General features: G+C 45.1%; 1 protein-coding gene across 1 annotated transcript in view; it reads left to right on the forward strand.

The window, feature by feature from the left end:
* Positions 1-20781, forward strand: part of WDR72 (WD repeat domain 72) — a 74586-nt gene that overhangs the window by 39288 nt on the left and 14517 nt on the right. The window contains exons 15-18 of the mRNA XM_083586340.1: positions 1777-2588; positions 5437-5522; positions 8924-9006; positions 10114-10270. Of these exons, the coding sequence (XP_083442466.1) occupies positions 1777-2588; positions 5437-5522; positions 8924-9006; positions 10114-10270 (1138 nt within the window). The remainder of the gene's footprint in view (positions 1-1776; positions 2589-5436; positions 5523-8923; positions 9007-10113; positions 10271-20781) is intronic.

Here is a 20781-nt window from a genome sequence, read left to right on the forward strand (position 1 = left end):
ATCCAAAGTTTCTTAGCAAAAGGCAACAGTTTCTCATTTGCAGACTTAGCAGACCTAGGTGTAAAAGCATCCAGATTTCCTTGTTTTCCACAGGTATGAATAACCATTCCAGTGTCCGTGCCACTGGGAACCAGGCCTTTATTTAGAGAGCACTAGGGGTGTGGTGACCTCTCCCTTTAATGGAGAAGGGAGGATGGTTTTCTTTGCAAAACTACCACATGATTCCATTTCTTGGTTCCCTTGTGGAAGGAGAAAGCTTTGGTTGCTCCCATTGTCTCTCGATTTAGCACTAATCCTGCCATAGGATGCCTTGGCATCAGGAAGCTGGAGTGCCTGAAGAATTCAAGTGCTCTGCTTCCTAATGGACGTGTGCATTCTAAGTGGGCAAGACATAGTTCCTAGAAGCAGGTGAATCCCAGCGGCAAAGAGCCTGCAGAGATGAAAAGGTCACCTGGTAAAATAGCATTTCCATTGTACTTTCCATAAAATGTTTGTGTGGTGGGTCTGGCTTAGACCAGTTAAGGTTAATAGCCTGTATTGATGTATTTGAGGATGAGGGGGAAGAGAAGAATGACCTTTTCCCTGGAAGCAGGGGATTAGCCTCCTCTCTCTGCTGAGTTTTGCCAGAGACTCTTTCCCCCTTTTTAGTCACTGAGTTTGCAGTGAGCACTAGCAGAAGCAGCGAAGTCTTGGCTCTTGTTGAATTGCACATGGTAGTTCTACATGGAGGAACTGAAGCAGAAGGAGCAGAAATGGTGAAAGAGACTCCCCCCCCCCATTGCAGTCGACACAGGCACCATTTGCACCCTCCTCCCAAATTGACTTCACCTCTCACAATTAAAATGTGAGGATTGCATTTTTATTTCACTCTGCCTGTTTTTAAAAGGAGCTTCCAAAACAGTCTTACAAGGCATTGGAAATTGTGGTAGTCATCAAAGAAAGCAGTTTGCTTCAGGTGAGTATGAAAGCATTCTCCTCTGAGCATTTCCTAACATACTTTTAAAATTTATACTTTCCCCTTCAACAGGTTTCCAGGGCAGCTTACAGAAAGTTAACATTACAATAGAACACCACCATACAAATCCATTTTGCCACCTGCCCACCTCTGAAATGCCATGCCCTGGTTGGGGTTGCTTTGCTCTCAGTGCCATCTTGGAATATGTAATAATAATAATAATAATAATAATAATAATAATAATAATAATAATAATAATATTTATACCCCACCCATCTGGCTGGGTTTTCCCCAGCCACTCTGGGCGGCTCACAACAGAATATTAAAAACACAATACAGCATTAAACATTAAAAACTTCCCTAAACAGGGCTGCCTCCAGATGTCTTTTAAAAGTAAGACAGCTGCTTATTGCCTTGACATCTGATGGGAGGGTGTTCCACAGGGTGGGCACCACTACCGAGAAAGCCCTCTACCTGGTTCCCTGTAACCTCACTTCTCGCAGTGAGGGAACCACCAGAAGGCCCTCGGAGCTGGATCTCAGTGTCAGGCTGAATGATGGAGGTTCAGACAGAGAGACACGAGAGACAGGGCCTTGCCTGGAGTGCTGTCCCAAAAGAAACCCATCAGACTCCTTCTGTGGGTCACCAGAGATTGAAGATGCTTTTATTTAACAGTCTTGACTTTTGGTTTGCATTCACTTTTGGTTTTGCTTTTAGAAATGGTTTGTTATATTTACCCTTCTGTTGACTATACTATGTGCTGTGGGTAATTTTTAGTGGCTGACCAAAGTGTACATTATTCTTGTTCTTATTATTTTCAGCTACCCACTGCCTGCCATACCCAGTGGCCTTTTACCATCCTCCCTGTGAAGACAGAGCGACAGAACATCCATTTTTACGTCCTTCTCTTTGATTTGGAAAAATTGGCCGAACTCCTGCATTCAGCCCAGCTCAAGGGACTGAGGTCATCCAGCTCATTCCACAGCTATGACGCTCTAAAGAGAGCCAAAAGCACAGCTGACAAAAGGATGCTAATGCTGAAACGAAACAGAACTTCTGGGTCACTCTTTCCGTTGGATGGGCAAGTCAAAGCTCCAGCTGAAGAGCAAACATTTGGGGAGAGTAATGCAGTTGGCTCTTTGGAACAAAGTGGCGGCATCAAAAGACACAAAAAGCCGAAGAGTTCAAAGAAGGTTCGGAGGCAGCCATCAGGAAAAGTCAATGTGAATGTTGTCATGGATGCAGCGAAGCTCCTCTTGTCATGCCTCTTGCCTTGGGGTGTGGATGGGGAGTTGGATGATCTCTGTGTTCAGTATTTAGATATCTTGAGACTTCTCTATCCAGTCTCACTTGGACTTATGTCAAGGAACAATCATCTCTCTCTGACATTGCCAGGATGGCGCTATGCCAGTTCCCCAGGGGCGGAAGAGCAGCAGGAGGCAAATCACTTGTTCTCCAGAAAAGTGCTGGATTTGTGTCACAGGTACATTAGTGTGGCCCAAGAGCAAACAGGAAGGTTCAATGGACACACAAAAAGCATCCGTACCACAGAGAGATCCCTGACTCTGAGTTACTTACTGAGAAGGATATATTTAGTTCAAAGGATATTTGGCAGGCCCTTAGAAAAGACCAGGTAAGAACTTCCATTTTCCGGTGTTTCTCTAATCCCAAGCAGGCAAAATGTTAGATGGCACAGATGGATGGGCAGACATCCCTTTGTCTGCCTATCATTTGTCATTCATAGTGTAGCCTAGTGCCATGCCCTGGAAACCCATTAAGAGTGTTTCCAAATTACTCTTAATTAACCCACATTTATATCCTTTGGTGTACCAGTTAGGATTTAGCTCCTTCTCATTTCATCTCCATGAAATGGGAATAATAATTTGCATCATTTATTTGTTTTGCTTGCTCTGTTTATTCCTTGCTTTCTAGAGGGTCTTACAGATGGTTCTCAGTTGGTTGACTCCCAGCTAGGCACTGCTCAGGGGCAGAAATCCTTTGCTTTAGTCACTGAACTTTAGTCACTTTTGCTTTCAGACCATTTTTCTGGGCCATGATTGTGATGGAACTGTGTTTTACAGCGCTTATTCCACATATTGTCACGTCCCATAGCCTGCCACAAAAAGGGGAGCAAATGTCTCAGAAATTACCAAGGGCAGCCCCATATAGCTTAGGCTTCATTTTATGACATCTAGGCTTGAAGACATGAACAAAGATATATTTTGTGAAACAGATTCCAAGCCACTGTTGAAAACTGAGGTCTCCACATAACCTTAATTTATGTGGGAGGCTGAACCTTGTAAATAACGATTGGGCTTATATCCAAGGAACTAATGACATCTCCCATGCCTAGATTCAGTTTCAGGCACTGTCCCAATTCTCAACTTCACCGAAGCCACCAACCAGATTCTTTTTTTTTTTTTAATGAGGAAAGAAGAGCTGGATACTATTGGTATCATGGCAGCATTTCACACTAAATACTTCTGCAAAGTCCTTGCAGGTAGGGGAGAAGAAAATATGGAAAAGGCTATGAGGAGGAGAAAAGTAGATCATCATCAATCATTCCTTGCTACCAGGAATGGAACCTGAGAGTAGTTTCCATTTGCCATGCTATCAACACTTCCTGCTCAAGAGTGTCACATACCTTAGAGTTGGGACCTAGTGAGCCTAGGGCTTGCCAATCAGAAGGTCGGCGGTTCGAACCCCCACAACGTTTAGGATCACAGATATACCGATAGAAAAATATCTACTTTGCTATCATTTGTTGCCTGGTTTAGTCTGCACAAGGGACTTGGGTGGCGCTGTGGTCTATACCACAGAGCCTAGGACTTGCTGATCAGAAGGTCGGCGGTTCGAATCCCCGCAACGGGGTGAGCTCCCGTTGCTCGGTCCCGGCTCCTGCCAACCTAGCAGTTCAAAAGCACGTCAAAGTGCAAGTAGATAAATAGGTACCACTCTGGCGAGAAGGCAAACAATGTTTCCGTGCACTGCTCTGGTTCACCAGAAGCGGCTTAGTCATGCTGGCCACATGACCTGGAAGCTTTACGCCGGCTCCCTCGGCCAATAAAGCGAGATGAGCGCCGCAACCCCAGAGTCGGTCACGACTGGACCTAATGGTCAGGGGTCCCTTTACCTTTAGAGTCAGTCAATAGGACAGAGCTCATTTGTTACCCATCCCCACCCACCTCAGACATAGTTCAGCACCTCTCCCTTATAAGGCATTATAAGCCTGGAAACTAGTAAAGGTCTTGAGATTGAATAGCATACAATATTTGTAGTGCACATTTTGAGAAACCTCAGTCTCCCTACCTTGAAAGATATAAATATACACCAGGAAATGCCTGGTTGGGGCACTCCTGGTTTTCTATTTGCATATAAAAAACTGGACCTTGGAAAATGGCATTTCCCAGAATTAATTAACCTGAGGAGTTGAAATTGGCAAGTTGCAGGAGTCATCTTCCCAAGTCGCAGTAAGAAGGCTCTTGGGAAGGGATAATTGACAGACACTTCCTCGCACACCATGTTTGGTCTACCCTTTTGAAAGTCCACCATTAGTTGCCTTTTTATTACTCCTGCCTATTAAACAGGAATGTCAAAATGAAGTTGTTTGGTTGGTTTGCTTGTTATGTTCATACCTACTCAAGGGCACATTTATTTTGCTGGCTGCTCCTTCAGCATCTGGGCAGGAGAGAAACAATATGTGCCGTGTTTTTAGCCAAGCCAAGTGGAGCATGCTAATTAGACAACTGGTGTGGGTGATCATTGTCCTTCAAGAAACCTACATGGCTCTTGGGTCTGGCCTTCTAAGGACAACTAACTTGAAAGCTGGGGGGAGGAGAAAAATTGTACTGCTGGTTCTGCCAACAGTCAAGCCAAGAAGAAAAGTGGCTGTGAGGGAGGAGCCTGTGGCAGGCAGGCAGGAAGTCTAGATGGCAACTGTGCAGCTGCCAGTCATTTCAAAGGGCTGCTTTATGCCAAGGGCCTCCCATGACTGGCAGCTTATATTGATGAGGAGCACAGTCCTTTCCCAGGCCTGATTCCTTGGATGCTGGGATCTGAGCCTGACAAGTCAACACGTGCAAGAGGCTGGGGGTTTGCTTTGCTGTGGACTGTGGGCAAGAGAAGGGCCAGGCAGATGATTTTTCACACGGGATCCTTGTTGCTTTAAGCAAGTGAGCCTGCTTTCTGTGCCAGCCACTGAGGACAAATGGCTCTTGGGAAGTCTTGGCAGGCTGCCCAGCTTCACACTCTTTGATCATCTGAAAGATAGCTGTACACTACGGGAGGGTCCTCCTCCAGTTATATATGTATATTGGATTAGAGCCAATGTTAGTCCTACTCAGAGTAGACCCATTGAAAATAATGGGCATGACTTACTTAGGTCCATAAAGGTCAGTAAGTTTACTATAGCCCAGGATTGCTTAGTGGTATCTCTGCTTGCCTGCACTGATCTCCTTGACTGTTATAACATTTCCCCTCAGTCGCCAGAAACTGGAGTCTGCACGCAACAAATGGAGACCCACACCATCTCTTGGGACCACAAGCTCTTATGAAGAGTCCACTAGACGTGAGTATCAGGAGGCAGTGCAGAATTATGGCAGACACAACCCATGTTTGTTTTCTAGACATGACAGCATTGGAAACACATTTCGAGGTGCTGAAACATTAATGTCATCCTGTGCATTGTGAGAAGGGAGCCTGAGTTTCTATATGTTCCTCTAGTACCTTCTGAACTTTGAACTTCTCACAACACTCAAGATGCCCCAGGTATCCTTACTTTCATTTAAAACACTGGTCCATCATGATCTCAACTATTTTCAACTGGTAGGGCAGCTAAGCCATGTGGCCTGAAGCACTGGTGTGATGCACAGCAGTTGTTTCTCAGCCTCTGGCTTGTGAACTTGAAAGATGTTGGGCCAATAAATCATTTCAGTGCTGCTACAAGTGGGCTTTCCTCTTGTTTTGTGAGGTATGACTGTTAAGAGATGCCATTTGGGGTTTTTACTTATGGGTGGTGAGTGACACCACCCTCCATATGAACATTTCAAACTTCCATTATCGTAAAAGAGAAAGAGAGAGACCTAAGTTAGCGTTCCTTCCAGCAAAACTGTTGTATGAGTAAGATCCCCCCCAAGCAAAGCTTCAGCATTGTTGATAACAAATTCATAGCCTAGTGACTATCCGAGGCTTCATAGTTTTCATTATGACTTGATTTTAGCTAGAACTGGACTGTTCAGGGAAGTTTTTAATGTGTAACACTGTACTGTTTTTAACACTTGATTGGGAGCTGCCCAGAGTGGCTGGGGAAACTCAGCCAGATGGGCGGGGTATACGGTAAATAATAAATTATTATTATTATTATTATTATTATTTCATGCTTTAATGCATGGGTAGGTGAACTAACACGGGTGGCGCTGTGGGTTAAACCATAGAGCCTAGGGCTTGCCGATCAGTAGGTCGGCAGTTTGAATCCCTGGAGAAGGGGTGAGCTCCCGTTGCTTGGTCCCTGCTCCTGCCAACCTAGCAGTTCGAAAGCACATCAAAGTGCAAGTAGATAAGTAGGTACCACTCCGGCTGGAAGGTAAATGGCGTTTCCGTGCTCTGCTCTGGTTTGCCAGAAGCGGCTTAGTCATGCTGGCCACATGACCTGGAAGCTGCATGCCGGTTCCCTTGGCCAGTAAAGCGAGATGAGCGCCACAACCCCAGAGTCGGCCACGACTGGACCTATTGGTCAGGGGTCCCTTTATCCTTTACTAGGCAAACTAATGACCAATCACCTTCTAAATCCGGCCCGCGGATGGTCCGGGAATCAGTGTGTTTTTACATGAGTAGAATGTGCCCTTTTATTTAAAATGCATCTTTGGGTTATTTGTGGGGCCTGCCTGGTGTTTTTACATGAGTAGAATGTGTGCTTTTATTTAAAATGCATCTCTGGTTATTTGTGGGGCATAGGAATTCGTTCATTATTTTTTTCAAAATATAGTCCGGTCCCCCACAAGGTCTGAGGGACAGTGGACTGGCCCCCTGCTGAAAAAGTTTGCTGACCCCTGCTTTAATGTCATGATCATATAAACCTATGAATAACCTGTTGCAGGCAGAAAAACATACAGCTGATGTAAGAAGAAGCTGGCTAGTTTCACTTCTCCCAATTCCTGGCAGCTGCATGGGCCACAAGATTTTTCCTCCCCCATAAGCAACAGCTTTTCTCACCTCAGAAACAGCATGCAATAAACTCATAAAATCTGATCATGTCTTTGTCTTCATAACTTTTAACAATGAGTCTTGTAGCACCTAATATATTTATTGTAGCATCAACTTGGTCAGATGTGTTTGATTTTTCAGTATACCCATAGACCTTTGGCTCAGAGCTAAATGAAACAACCTCCCCCTTTTTGAGAGTTTGCCCAATGTGACCTGCAAAAAGTCAATATTCATTTGTTGTTATAAACAGCGGAAGAAATTTCAGGAGTGGACAGGCAGGTGCCAGATTCCTCCAGGAAATGCAAAAGGCCTACATCACATCCTAAATTATAGTCAGATGGGGAATCCTTTAAATAACCAGTCCCCTTCCTCCAAAAGGATGCTGAATATGAAAGTTGGAAGCTGGTTGTCTGAAAGGGCCCAGGGAACAAAGCTGCTCAGTTTTTACCCAGAGTAAGCTCCATTGAATACAGTGGGACTTCCTTCTGAGCAGACAGTGTAAGGCTTCATTTACAATAAAGGAATCAACATTCCAGGTGTTTCCTAGTAAATGGCTGCCTACAGTAGCATTGCAATTAGAGAATTGAAAGTGGATTGGTGGCCTTTTTCTTCAAAACTAAAGGAAGGGCTTCACCATTTCCTTCATTTGGTGCAGGGATTTTATTTTCCCTATAAACAGGACTCCAATTTTGCACCTACACACACACACACACACACACACACACACACACACACACACCACTTTTAATTGTTCTCTGAGAATATAGATGGAAAATAAGATATGGCCATGCATGCATGAATAATAAATATAATGGAACCATGGAGAGGGTAGAGGGAAATCAAGGGATTGGAGAAATCCCACACTGCGATATTGTATTGATGTTTATTTTATATTGTTTGTTATGAATAAAACCAATAAAAAATAACTAAAAATAAAAATTGTTCTCCGAGACATAGAGGGAAGGAAAAAAGAAAACCAGGACATTCCAGGAGCAAATCAGAAACTGGGATGGCTTCTGTAATTCCAGGACTATCCCTGGGAAATTGGGACACTTGGAGGGTATGTGAGGATTGAACATGGAGCCTTCTGCCTGCGTGGGGCCTCTGCCCCATCATTAAGTCACAGCCCCGCTTTGCTTCTCCCCACACCAACTTCTTCCATTTTCTATACCAGCTCCATTAGCAGTTCCAGCATCTTCAAGATATTCCTTACTGCTCTTTTTCCGTTTAGCTTTATATAGCTCATATGTGGGTGATTTATGGGTAATTTAGTTATATCCTTAATTCTTTACTGATAAGAAAAATAGCCATTGGTAACCAAGACTAAAAATAAGGTATTGGTTTTTTTAAAGCTGGGAGAAATAGATACTCTCCTACGCTGATGTTATGTAAGTAAACTGGAGACCGTAGGGCATATTGCATTACACCCCAGGATGGATTTTCTTCAGGGGAGGGACCTTGGAAATCAAAACTGAGGAATCCGGAACTTCAGTTACATGTGATTTGATATGTGTATTGTCAAGTGGATTAAATTTAAGTGGGCTGTATATTGCAAACAGAAAGTTCAGAGGTAGTCAACAATACCAGGATTGTTAACTTGTGTACAAGCTTCCTGTTTAGTTGCAAATGCTTCATGAAACTTCTTTTCTTAAACTGCCATCATCTTTTACAAGGCCTTCAAGACAAGTGGTTCTGTTTTAAAGGCCTGGTGCATTGTTATACTTCAACTGGATGCAGCCTGACTAAGAGTGTTTCCTCTATTTTCAGACATATTGGGGTTTCCTGTCCATGAACCAGAGAACAGTTCACTTGTCAAACTTATTTCTTCTTGGAGAGACCAATCCATAGAGGTAGGAAGTGGGTGCTCTTCTGCCATTGAGAACCATTGAGAACTATTGTGTAGGCTTCCTTGAAGCAACAAAGTGCAAAGAGACCTTGGATAGGTGGTGGCAATCCACTGCAGACTGCTAGCATGGGGAACAATATATGGTAGCTGAGACATTTGGTGTGACAGAGAAGCCCACAGTCAGTTATCTGTTGGTGATGCACTTGGTGCCGAAATCCAGCCACGATCACCTTGCTTGTCAGCACAGTGTGTCCTGCAGGGGCACCTTGGCATCTAGCCAAGCTCAGCTCATGTGCACAAGGGAATCCAGACCAAAGCAGCTTTTGCAGATCTGGGGGAATCAGGAAGGCCCGCAGCCTCCAGGTCTCTGCCTTGATTCAGTACCAGTTCACCAACACAGACACAGCCTGCTGAAACCATGAGCAGAAACTCCATGTGACATATTTGTTGCTGACCTGTCGGATTTCCAGTGATTGCCCTACACATGTGTAAGACGATTGTGTCAGGGAATAGGCTGGCCCTGAACCTTTCGCATATTGTGTTAGTTCTGCATGTATAGAAATTATCTGATATGGATGACCATGCAAACTTCTGAAAGAGCACTCTGCATATAAAAAGGTGATGCATCTAGGGGGAAGTTTTGGCCTAGCCATTCATTTGATGTGTCAGTGTGTGGAGAGGTCTTTTTTTCTTTTCTTTTTGACTGTTCAAAGTCAAAGAATATCAGGAACTGGCTGCTGTGTATGTGACAAGCGGTTGAAAAGTTCTCAGCCTCTCCAGTCTGATGGGCAGGAGAGGTTCTGGTCAGCTCCTCAACCCCACCCAGCTTTAGCACCCCCAGGCCCCTCTTCTTCACCCCCTCCTATCATGAAGCCAGTTGCCACTGATAGAGCAATGCAGCAGGGCAAAGGGTCAGCCTAGCTTTCCCTTTCCTCTGCACTGAGCATCCTAGCATATGCGCTCAGAAGCATAGGTAAGTAAGTAGGCCTTCCCTGCTCATTGCCCCTTTCCTGAAGCAGTGTTTGGGAGAAGAGGGGTGGGGGGAAGGAGGCCTGGGCTTGGGGCAGGACAGCCTAACACCCTCCTCACTGACAGCCTGCATCTCTGGCAGATGACTGAAGCCATCCAGGCTGCTCTGCTGGCTGAAGTTTGGCAGGGCCTGAGAAACCATCGGAAGACCTTGGCCAACGGTCATGGGCAAGCAAGTGCCAAAGTGGAGGAGCAAAGGACCGAGGAGCCAGAGATAATAAAGAGCCACCCCTTGCTGGGTAAGTGTCTCATCTGTTGGTGTGAGGGCAGGTTAAGGTGGATGGAGAAGCGTTTAAATTCTGAGATAAGACCAGGGTTCTCCATCCCAGAGTTCCTGCTGCTGCAGATCTCCCTCAGGTAGTTGCTGCTACTACTCCTGTTCGTCATCTCCATATTTAAGGCGTGGAGGGGAAAGGGTGTTGCTTTGTGTAAATGTTCAAAATGCTTCTAGTATTTCATTCTTGTGTATATTGGAAATACGATTGCAAACAATTGATGCATGCCATTTTATAGATAACATTAGTGAACAACAAATTATATGGAAATGAGCAGATGTTTTCAGATTTATCTTTTATCAATGAGATCAGACTTATACTAAAAATGTTGCTGCTCCAATTTTATAACTTCATACTATGAAATGTGGTGTTTTTATGCTTTGGTGGTAGAATAATCCACATTGTGGAAATTAGTTTTACAGCTGCATCATTTCATTTTACAGTGGGCCTAGTTGCTGTTACTTTTAATGGTGTTCCTGTTGATGGGCAGGAAAGTCTGATTCAGAATTTATGTTATGAGATGATATCCAATTTTCTTTAGGCCATTAGCTGAGCCTTAAAATTAAGTGACCTGAAGTTTACATCCAATCCTATTAGTGAGTCTTCTCTGTCATAGCTAATTCATAATCTCGTGGTGTGCATGTGTCTGTCATGAAGATTTGTGGCTAGCACGTTTGTTCCAGGAATCTAAGAAAAGTTAAAAATTTTCAGCCATAAAGAACACGATTGATAGTTTCAGTTGTGCTAATATGGACATGCATGTGGGATTATCTTTTGTTTTACAATGGGTTCCCCTCTCCTGTCCCCATTCTACACCAATATTTTGGTATTAAGATTTTTATTAAAGTCATAATACCGCAAGATATAGAAAACGAATGTACATTTTAAAAGAGACAAAAACAGCTACCAAAGAGAAAAGAAAAAGAAAATAATATTTGTCATGTCAGGTTCCCCCAGGTGCAGGTTACATCAGTGTGGGACCCCTGAGCATTCATGGAGTCACAGTTCACCATGTGTAACCTGCGTATACTAGAAGGTTGTTTGGTTCGAATATTTAGGAAGTGGTTGTGCATTGTCAACTCTGGTAGGCACCATTCAGGAAGAGCGCCTTGTGTCAACCCACTTGGAAAGAAAGGTGTTGACCGCTGAATCTCAGCAAGAAGTGGGCAGTTTGTTGTTCACAAAGACAGATATATGCTAATACATTAGAAAAAACTTGTTGAAATATATAAGCAATTTTCTTCTTTCCTGGAATCTCTTCCTTTCCCATCCTTAGCTATTTTTGTACCAAGGCTGGCAAGGGATCCATGTTGTATGTTTTCAGTCATAAGGTGTCCTGCTTGAGGATGAGGATGGTTGGGCTTGGTGATCCTTTCATCTGCCGCTTGGTCTTTGCACAAAACCCAACTGGGCCAATTGGCATGGCTCTGTCTTCAGTTATCAAGTCAACATTGGTATGTTAAAAGAACTCTGTCTAGGTGCTGTAAGTTCTCATTAACCAAGTTGATTCAAGCCAGAGCTCAAGGGGACCTTAATGAAATCTACAAGCCTCACCCATAAGTACCCTCCCATTTTAGGCAAACGGTGCCCCCTCCCCCTGTGGCTAATGTCCTAATAGAAAAGGTGACTAGGAGGGACCTGGGCCACTGTCATTCCTGCACTGAGCCATGGCCTGCCAATCTTCTTATGCAGAGGTGAATATCTGTGTTCACTCTCAGGTTCTTCCTTGGCTACAGAAAGGGGATGTGGCAGAATAGAGGCGGAGTATTCTGAGCGGCTGAGGTGTGAGATTTCTCCTGCCACCAGAAGTGGTGAAGGTCACTTTACTTCAGTGGCTCTAAAGGGATTTGGCAAATTCACAGAGAAGGAAACAGCTTGACAACGGTCCTTAGCCATGATTGTTCCATGGAAGTACTGTGCTCTTGAACTGCCTCGGTAGAGGTCCCTGCCAGCACATTTCTCCTTCTCCTCCTCCTCCTCTTGTGGAATATGCATCACTGAAAGACATTACACCCTTGTTTCATATTACAGCCCTTTCCTGTAAAGGAACACAACTCAATTTTGTATTTTATCATCTAACCTGTGGTTTAACTTAGCTACTGTATCATCTCATAGACATTCACTTAAAACTGTACCTTGATCCAATATTCTCTAATATTAGTGGTCAAGTATTGAAGGAAGCAAAATGGAAGACTCTGTAGAACTGCAGCTTATTTCATTCTTTGCTTCATATATTTTACCAGACATAACTCCTTAATGCAACAGAAATCAGATTTGTTGTGTATTTTTACACAAAATCCAATTGTGCAGGCGCCATACCAGGCTCATCCAAAACATTAGAAAGGATACGGTTCTGCTAGGATATTGTTGAAACTCCACACGGAAGCAGCAACACTTTGGATGCCAAGGCACAGGAAGTGCCACTGTAAAAGGTGGCGTTGACTGCTCTCCATCTCTGGTGGGTGGTTTTGGGGAAAGATGAATGATCCCGATAGCTATTATTTATTTATTAAAATTATCCCACCTGATGTAACCAAACAATAAACACACAACATTCAATGAAACTTGGTAAAAACAAAACACAACTCTCTCATACAAATAACACTGTTATTGTTGTTGTTTAATCGTCTAGTCGTGTCCGACTTCATGACCCCATGGACCAGAGCACGCCAGGCACTCCTGTCTTCCACTGCCTCCCGCAGTTTGGTCAAAATCATGCTGGTAGCTTCGAGAACACTGTCCAACCATCTCGTCCTCTGTCGTCCCCTTCTCCTTGTGCCCTCCATCTTTCCCAACATCAAGGTCTTTTCCAGGGAGTCTTCTCTTCTCATGAGGTGGCCAAAGTACTGGAGCCTCAGCTTCAGGATCTGTCCTTCCAGTGAGCACTCAGGGCTGATTTCCTTCAGAATGGATAGGTTTGATATTCTTGCAGTCCATGGGACTCTCAAGAGTCTCCTCCAGCACCATAATTCAAAAGCATCAATTCTTTGGAGATCCCAACCACCCTTATTTTTATGCAATGCCCCCCAATTGCACCCAAGGCTACTACTGCCCCCCTGGATCATTCCAGTGCCCCCCAGGGGACAGTATCGCCCACTTTGGGAAACATGGACCTAGATAAACCTAAGTTTTTAAGAGGCATTGAAAGGTTGTTACTGTGACTGTCTCACAAACTACCCGATGGAGGGCATTCCAGAGGCTCACTTACACATCGTCAGCAAGTGGCAGTCCACCAAGGACTATCTTCTTGGGAAGATCTTAGAGACTGGCTTGGTCTGTACTAAGTATCCTGGTCCCAAATGGGGCTTTAAATGTTGAGAACTAAACCTTGAACTTGGCTCAGTAGCTAATAGAACTTTCAACGCTGATGGGTAAAGCTGGGTGCCCCACTCCAGAAGCTGCTGCAATTTGCACTGGTTGTGCTTTCTGAATCAAGCACAAGGGTAGAGAAGAAATAACTAAAAGCCGGAGCTGAGGTCTTATGGGGGTATTTGGGGCCTTCCTGCTTTCCTACACTTATCTTACTATCTTCTCCCAATGGGGGCTGGGCAAGAGAAGAAGAAGCCAAGTTGCCCTGAACTTTTTATGCTTAGATTTGCTGCAGAACTTGCTGCTTCTAGTTCCTTCATCTAGCGAACATGACTGGACCTGGTGTTGCGTTGTGGCATCTGAAAGTATTGCACAGATTTTGGCCCACCTGACATTTGGTGGAGTCAAGATCTGTGCTTCGTGCACTCCATGCATTTTTGAAAACCTCAACTAAGCAGCTGCCCACGTGGGCCTGATATCTGCTGCACATAATGCACCCATTAATCCATTCCGCTAGAAACTCTAAAAATAAATTACAAACAAGCAAACAGAAACTGGAGATGGGAAGCTCCCTCTGCAGTACCTCAGCTCTGCTGCTCTCCTTCCACAGCTAACCTCTGTCTGTCTCCACTGCTGAGCCTCATCCATTTCTCTCTCCCCCTGACATTTTGCCTTTGCTAGATCACAAGCTGCCTTTTTAGAATCCACCTGGAAAGGGAATGCCTTTCCTCTGTGCCACAACCAGCATGAGCTGAGCTGACGGTTTAGGATTGCCAGCTTCAGGTCCTGCCTGGGGAAGCCCACTTGCCTCTTAGCCATTACTGTAAGGATGAGTCATTTGCAGGAGCATAACAGCAGCAGTTTATGGCGCCATTTCTCTTAGAAGCTCCCAGTCGTCCTCTCCTTCCCAGGTCAAACTAGGGGTCTTCTTCCTTGGGCCTGATCCAAATGGCTGTGCTCTCCAGCATATGGGTTTTAAGAACGGTTGTGTGCCAGAGGAGCTGAAGCTAGGAACAGAGCTTGGAGCAGGTGACAGCTCGGCTGCTTCGGAGGTGATCTGATGTGACCATTGTCCCACTGCACCAAGGAATGAGAAGAGGCACCAAGAGACTCACCCACGTGCTGATGCACACAGTTAACTTAGCCAACAACCCACTGGAGCAGCAGGCCATCAGCCAGCTAAGGTGCCTTCTCTGATGTGCCCACCTGTGTTTCTCAAAATCAAGCTGGTAGAGCCCATTAAAAATCTTGTTTGTTGAATTCTTTTAGCTAAAATTGCCAGTCATAAATTGCTGCAGTCACTGGAAAGTATCACTTCTGATCCTTCCACTTAAACATCAACTTGGCTGTGATAGGAATCCAACCAAAAAACTGTAATTCAGTGGCTAATATTTTTTTTTTAATCAAATCTGTGAACTGTAGAGTGGCTTCTCCCATCATCTGAGCTGGACTGAGATGGCTCAGGTGCCAGGAAGTTCAGTCTTCTCTTGTATCCATCCCTAAGTGGCTGGAGAGGCTGCTTGCTTAAGTTTGCTCTCTCATACACCAAACAGTTAGTGCAAAAGGGACAACAGTGTGTGCTAAGAGATACGCCAGTCAAGAACTTGACTTGCTCACAGAGCCATTACTCTAAAATAGGGGTCTAGTCTGGAGGCCTGATGCAGCCCCCCTGACCCCCACCAAGTGGAGTGGAGTTAGCAAAAAGAGCCCCCCCCCCCCCAAGAAGACATGCCCCACAACATCCAAAGTGACTTGGGAGGAGTTCCTGAAATCAATGCCACTGGAGCTGCAGCACAGAAACTTGAGATTCACCTCTGCCTTGGAAGATCCCTTTATGGTGTCCCTTAGGTATCACTCTCTACAGTGGTACCTCAGGTTACATACGCTTCATGTTACATACGCTTCAGGTTACAGACTCCGCTAATCCATAAATTGTGCTTCAGGTTAAGAACTTTGCTTCAGGATGAGAACAGAAATCGTGCTCCGGCGGCGCGACAGCAGCAGGAGGCCCCATTAGCTAAAGTGGTGCTTCAGGTTAAGTACAGTTTCAGGTTAAGTACAGACCTCCGGAACGAATTAAGTACTTAACCTGAGGTACCACTGTATTGTAAAATGGCTTAAAGACAAATAAAAACCCTGCATTTCATAGAGGCTGACAATGTCAAGGTTTCAGAAGGTGTAAGCACAGCTCCCCGATATTCTTGCCTGGTCCCAGAACAGCATAGTACGGATTGACTATATTATTTCCAGTTACCGGTACTTTCGTTGCATGGGGGGGGGGGAAGAATCCCACCTTTGAACTAACGCAATCTGCTGTCCCTTTAAATCCTACGAAGTCTGCAGACCCCTTAAACGCACAGGGGGTTGTTGGTGAAGTTAACTGTGTGCATCGGCGGGTGGGTGAGTCTGGAGCAAGGTGCAACCTTTCCCTGCGCTGTAATAAAGTAGCTGTTCATCTGTGGTCAGGGATTGTCAAGAAAGACCTTGAGTTCCTCTGCGTTATTTCACAGAGAGGCCATCAGACAGCTTTGCATCATCTCACTCTATCAATCAAGGGCCTCAGCCACTGCCTTCTGCGAGAACTCTTCCTGTTTTTCACAGACAGCTCAATAACTTGTCTAGGGGTTGTGATAAATGCCCTCCATGCCTCACAAACTGTCTCCTCCATCGCCACCTGCAGCTCGGCTTTGCAGAGCTGGTGCTTCCTCCCCCCCCCCATCCAGTCCATTTCATTTCTTTGCACTTTTGAATGAAAGAGCCACCACATTTATATATCTGGCCCAGTGGAAAAGCTGCACTGCAGATTCCCCATTTGTCCCCAACAGAGAAGATTAGATTTCCGCTTAGGAACAGTAAGTGGAGAATTGACGCAGGCAAAATGATAGGAACTGTTGTTTTTAATCCCTCCTCCTGCCCTGCTTGCGCTGAAACAAACACTCTTTTCCTTTAATTTCACACACCAGTCATATTTTTAAAGATCAACTTTTGCAGCCCCAGCTGATCCAACTGCAGCCTCCTGCTGGTTCTGGAGCTGGAAGCCCCACAGAATCCCATCTGGGCACAATTGCCAGCCATTGCTCAGGAGGCTATTACAGTAAATGAATAACTTCTCTCTCAGAAAGAAGGTGGCTCTTTCAGATCAGGTTGAAGGTCAATGGCAGGGGAGGACGAGGAGGCTCTCGTGTTGCAGCTGTCTGCAAATGCGCTTGGCTTCAGATTCAAGAAGGTCAGAAATCTGGAAAAGAACCAGAACTCTTGCGCGGTGGGGGTGCGCACAAATGACCTAAACCACAAGGGGAAAGCAAACTGCTACAAATGAGGCTTTAATGAGGCTTAGGGGTTCCATAGAAAAGAGACAGGGAACTTTTAAAATATAGTGGTTGTTCTAGTTTGAAAATCTGCATTTAGAAAATCCTCTCCTCTATGGGAAGCTGGATCATCTGCTGTAGAAGGGAAGGCCAAAGCGTTTGGGGATTTTTGGGTTTAGAAAACAGAGCAACTAAGAGAGGACATGGTAGAAGGCTGTAAAATCAGGCATGGTGCATAAACAGTGGGCAGAGAGGAGTGTCACTTTTGTCAATCTTCACACTTATTCATGCACTGCCACATGGTGTGTCTACGGCCACAAGGTCAGGTGGCTTTGAAGAGGGAATTAGACAAGTTCATGGAAGAGGCCCGTTATGACCACACGGATGGGACCTCCTGGTTCATGAGATGTGTGTGCCACTGAATGGCATTTTCTGAAGGGGAAACAACAGGAGGGGGCCTGTTGCCCTTGTGGGTCTTCCATTTGGGCCTGTGGCTGGCTGCTGTAGGGAGAAGCAGGATGCTGAACTAGATGGACAACTTTGGGCTATTAATCACAGTGATTATACAGATAGAAATTACAGGAGCTGAGACCATTTGATGTTTAATGTTTGGCTGGAGACTAATATGGTATGTGTGGGTGTGGATGCAGCTATTTCCATTCTGCTGCAGTGCTGGGCTTCCCTGAGGTTTCTAGCTCAGGGAAGCAGATCAGAAAGAGCCTGTCAGTCTCTTCCTGACACATGTGGAATGAAGAGGCTGAGCATCAAGGAGCCAACCAGTAAGTGAGGTTTATTAGAAGAAACAAGGCCTGCTTGGGGGTGCCAGGCCTAAGGAGCTCATCAACTCTTCTTGGTAGGTCTTGCGCGTACAAGGCAATTGTGGAGAGTGAAGTTCCTCACATTCCCACAGCTGACTAAATCTCCTCACCAGAGTCCTTCCCAAGCAACCTGAGACTACACAGTCTTTTCTCTTTCCACTTCATACCTCTCCTGGTCCTGGGAGACCGGGGGAAGGGGAGCTTGTAGCAGGAGAGGGAGACACCCTGGCATCTTCACCAGCCTGACTCATCTCTGCCTCTTGGACTCTCTCCTCTTCTGCTTCTTCCACTTCTGCTTCTGCACTTCTTTCTGCCACAGCCTCTCCCTGCTCACTAAACCCTGTTACCTCTTCCAACACCAACACCTCCGTCTTCTGCCTCTGACCACTAATCATCATCCACTTACCAGTCCACAGGCTCTGAGCCTTCTTCTCTCAGGGTTCCCCCACTGGTGCCTTCCACCATTCCTCTGCATCTAGCCAGTTCATGACACTGAGTGGGAGCTAAGGCAGCATTGCAGATTTGTGCTAGTGATCTTTCTCCAGTGGACCTGGTGACGTGCTACCTCCTCATGAGATCATGCCCACACTGGGATTGGCCTTAGGAGGAACAACAACATTCCGGATTTCCTTGACCCCCTTGGCTTCCACTTTCAGCCAAATAGAGCATCACTTTCCTCTTCCTGTGAAGCAGCAGGCCAGTGACCTCCAGATTGGCAATTGCTCTATCTAGGAGCTCATTAGTGGAGCTGTCTGTGTCTCTGCCATCAGCATTTGGTGAAAAGGGCTGCCACTGACCCTGCCAGACTTGGGTCAGGAGGTCAGGAGGTCTCGTTTATTATTCAAAATTGCTTTCTGACCTTTTCTCCACTAGGCCAAATGAGGTGGGGTGTCTTCTGGTTGGTTGGAGGAACTGTAACCAAATGCTGGTTTCTTGTGTGATTGATTATTTTATCACTGCTCTAAATTGGTGTTTACTTGTATATACCTACTCATAGGCACAGTAACCTGAAGATTCTTGCACAACAATTTATACATCTTGCCAAATATATATTTTGAAAATAATTGCAGCGCCATGGAGTCTGTGTATTGCTTCACCTGCAAATCTACTGAGTGATTCAGTAGATTGATAGATATGATAGATAGTTTGTAGTTATAGATCAAGTCCGAGTCTTTGCAGAGCTCCATGGTCTGAAGTTTTACTGTTTGACACTGATGGTTGTGGCAGTTGACCACCACAGCGTCCCTATGATGATGCACTATGATGACATTTTGCAGATGACAGCTGCTTAAGCCTCCTCTGGCTTTTGACAAAACTCAAAGAGGGCTCTCAGTTTGAATCAGATGGAAGTTTCGTGCTCATTGCTCTGATCCTCAACAGAGATCCCTGCTCTGTCTGCTTGTAAGGCTAATCTTATTGCATACAGCTCGTAAGTCTGATGAACAACCAAGAGTCTTGTGGCACCTTAAAGACCAACACATTGATTGTGGTGTAAGCTTTTTGGACTACAGCTCGCTTCATGAGATACGTACATTTGCATGTTTATACGGCTCTTCTTATGAACCACTTGCAGTTTGAACAGAGACAGCTGTACTATTAGGCAGAATAAGGTGACTGCCTCAGGCAGCTGATTTGGCATATTATGAAAAGACAGCAAATTATTGATTATTCCATTTATTATTGTAATTTTATTGTCAGGGAGAAAGAGAAGAGCCTGTTGGGTTTTCTGCATCAGGTTCCAAAATAAGTTGAGTCGTGTTCAGCATATTCACCTTGACTTGAGGTGGAGGCCCCATTTGCTAGAGGAAGCAAAATATCTTGGGCTGGCCTCAAGTTTGACATTAATTTAAAGGCTGTGTTGGGGCACCTGTTGTTGAACTACACCTCCCATCCTCCTCCCTGACCTTGCTGACTGCTGGGGGTGATGGAGGTCCAATAACATCTAGAAGACCACTAGCTCCCCACCCTAGTTTTTGGATCATATGTCCCGTTCCCCATCTCCTTTCTTGGGTTCTGGCAATTACAATAAAATCAATTCCTGATGTCACAGCCTGCTGTCTCGTGCTGATTTGGGAGAGATCGCTGCCTGGTCTCAACACATCTGCCTCTTCACCAGAATTAACAGGAGGCTAGTTGTCAAGTCAGCTGCATTAACAGCCAAATGAATTGGATCAAATCCCTTTGCAACACAGTGGATGAATGGAGACAAAATCAGGGCTTTTGGGAGCAGCTTAAGTTGCCCAAGCTGGCGGCGGGGGCAATGATCTTCATCTATAAGGCAGTCTCGCAAGTGCTCTCTTGCTCTCTCCCTCCTTCCCTCCCTCCAGCTCCATCCCAGCTCTCTGTGGTTCAGTTCCTCATCAGTCCTGGAGAACACTGGTCCTGGCCTGCCTCCCTGGGTCCTTGGGAGGGTAAACAATAACTAAATGGGTTTGCCCTGAAACTGGTGTCAAAAGTCAGAGAGGAATCAAATGATTTTGAGACACTTAAAATAAACATGGTTTAACAGAAAGTGGAGACAGTGGATATTATCATGCACTGAATTTCTTAAATATTTTGTTCTTTTTTTAAGGTAACTGGCAGATGGGAAAAGTCCTTTTTATCTTTCTTTATTGTTTCTTTCCCTTTTCTCTTTTTCCTCTTCTTTTTTCCCTCTCTCTCTTTCCTTTCTTCTTCCTGTTTCTTTTCTTTTCTTTTCCTTTTATCTCTTCTTTCTTTCTTTCTTTCTTTCTTTCTTTCTTTCTTTCTTTCTTTCTTGTTGTCATCTCTCTTCTTTGTTTTCTTCTCTTTCTTCTTTGGCGTACTCTGTGCTCGTGGGGGTGGTAGAGGGTTGGTGGAGGGGCCCTGGCTGGGAAGGTAGGGAAATGTTGGTCTCTGCTTCCAGCACATGGGCATGGCAGGGGGGGGCAGCTGCCCACCTAAACCAAGTAAATAAATAAAATACTTAACCAACTGACCAAATGTGTCACAGATAACTCAGTTCTGCCCCCCAAAAACACATAAAGCCTGCCCCCCAAAAAATAAATCCAGCAGCATCAGC

This window comes from Podarcis filfolensis, assembly GCF_964270895.1.
Source record: "Podarcis filfolensis genome assembly, chromosome: 14".
Taxonomy (NCBI): Eukaryota; Metazoa; Chordata; class Lepidosauria; order Squamata; family Lacertidae; genus Podarcis; species Podarcis filfolensis.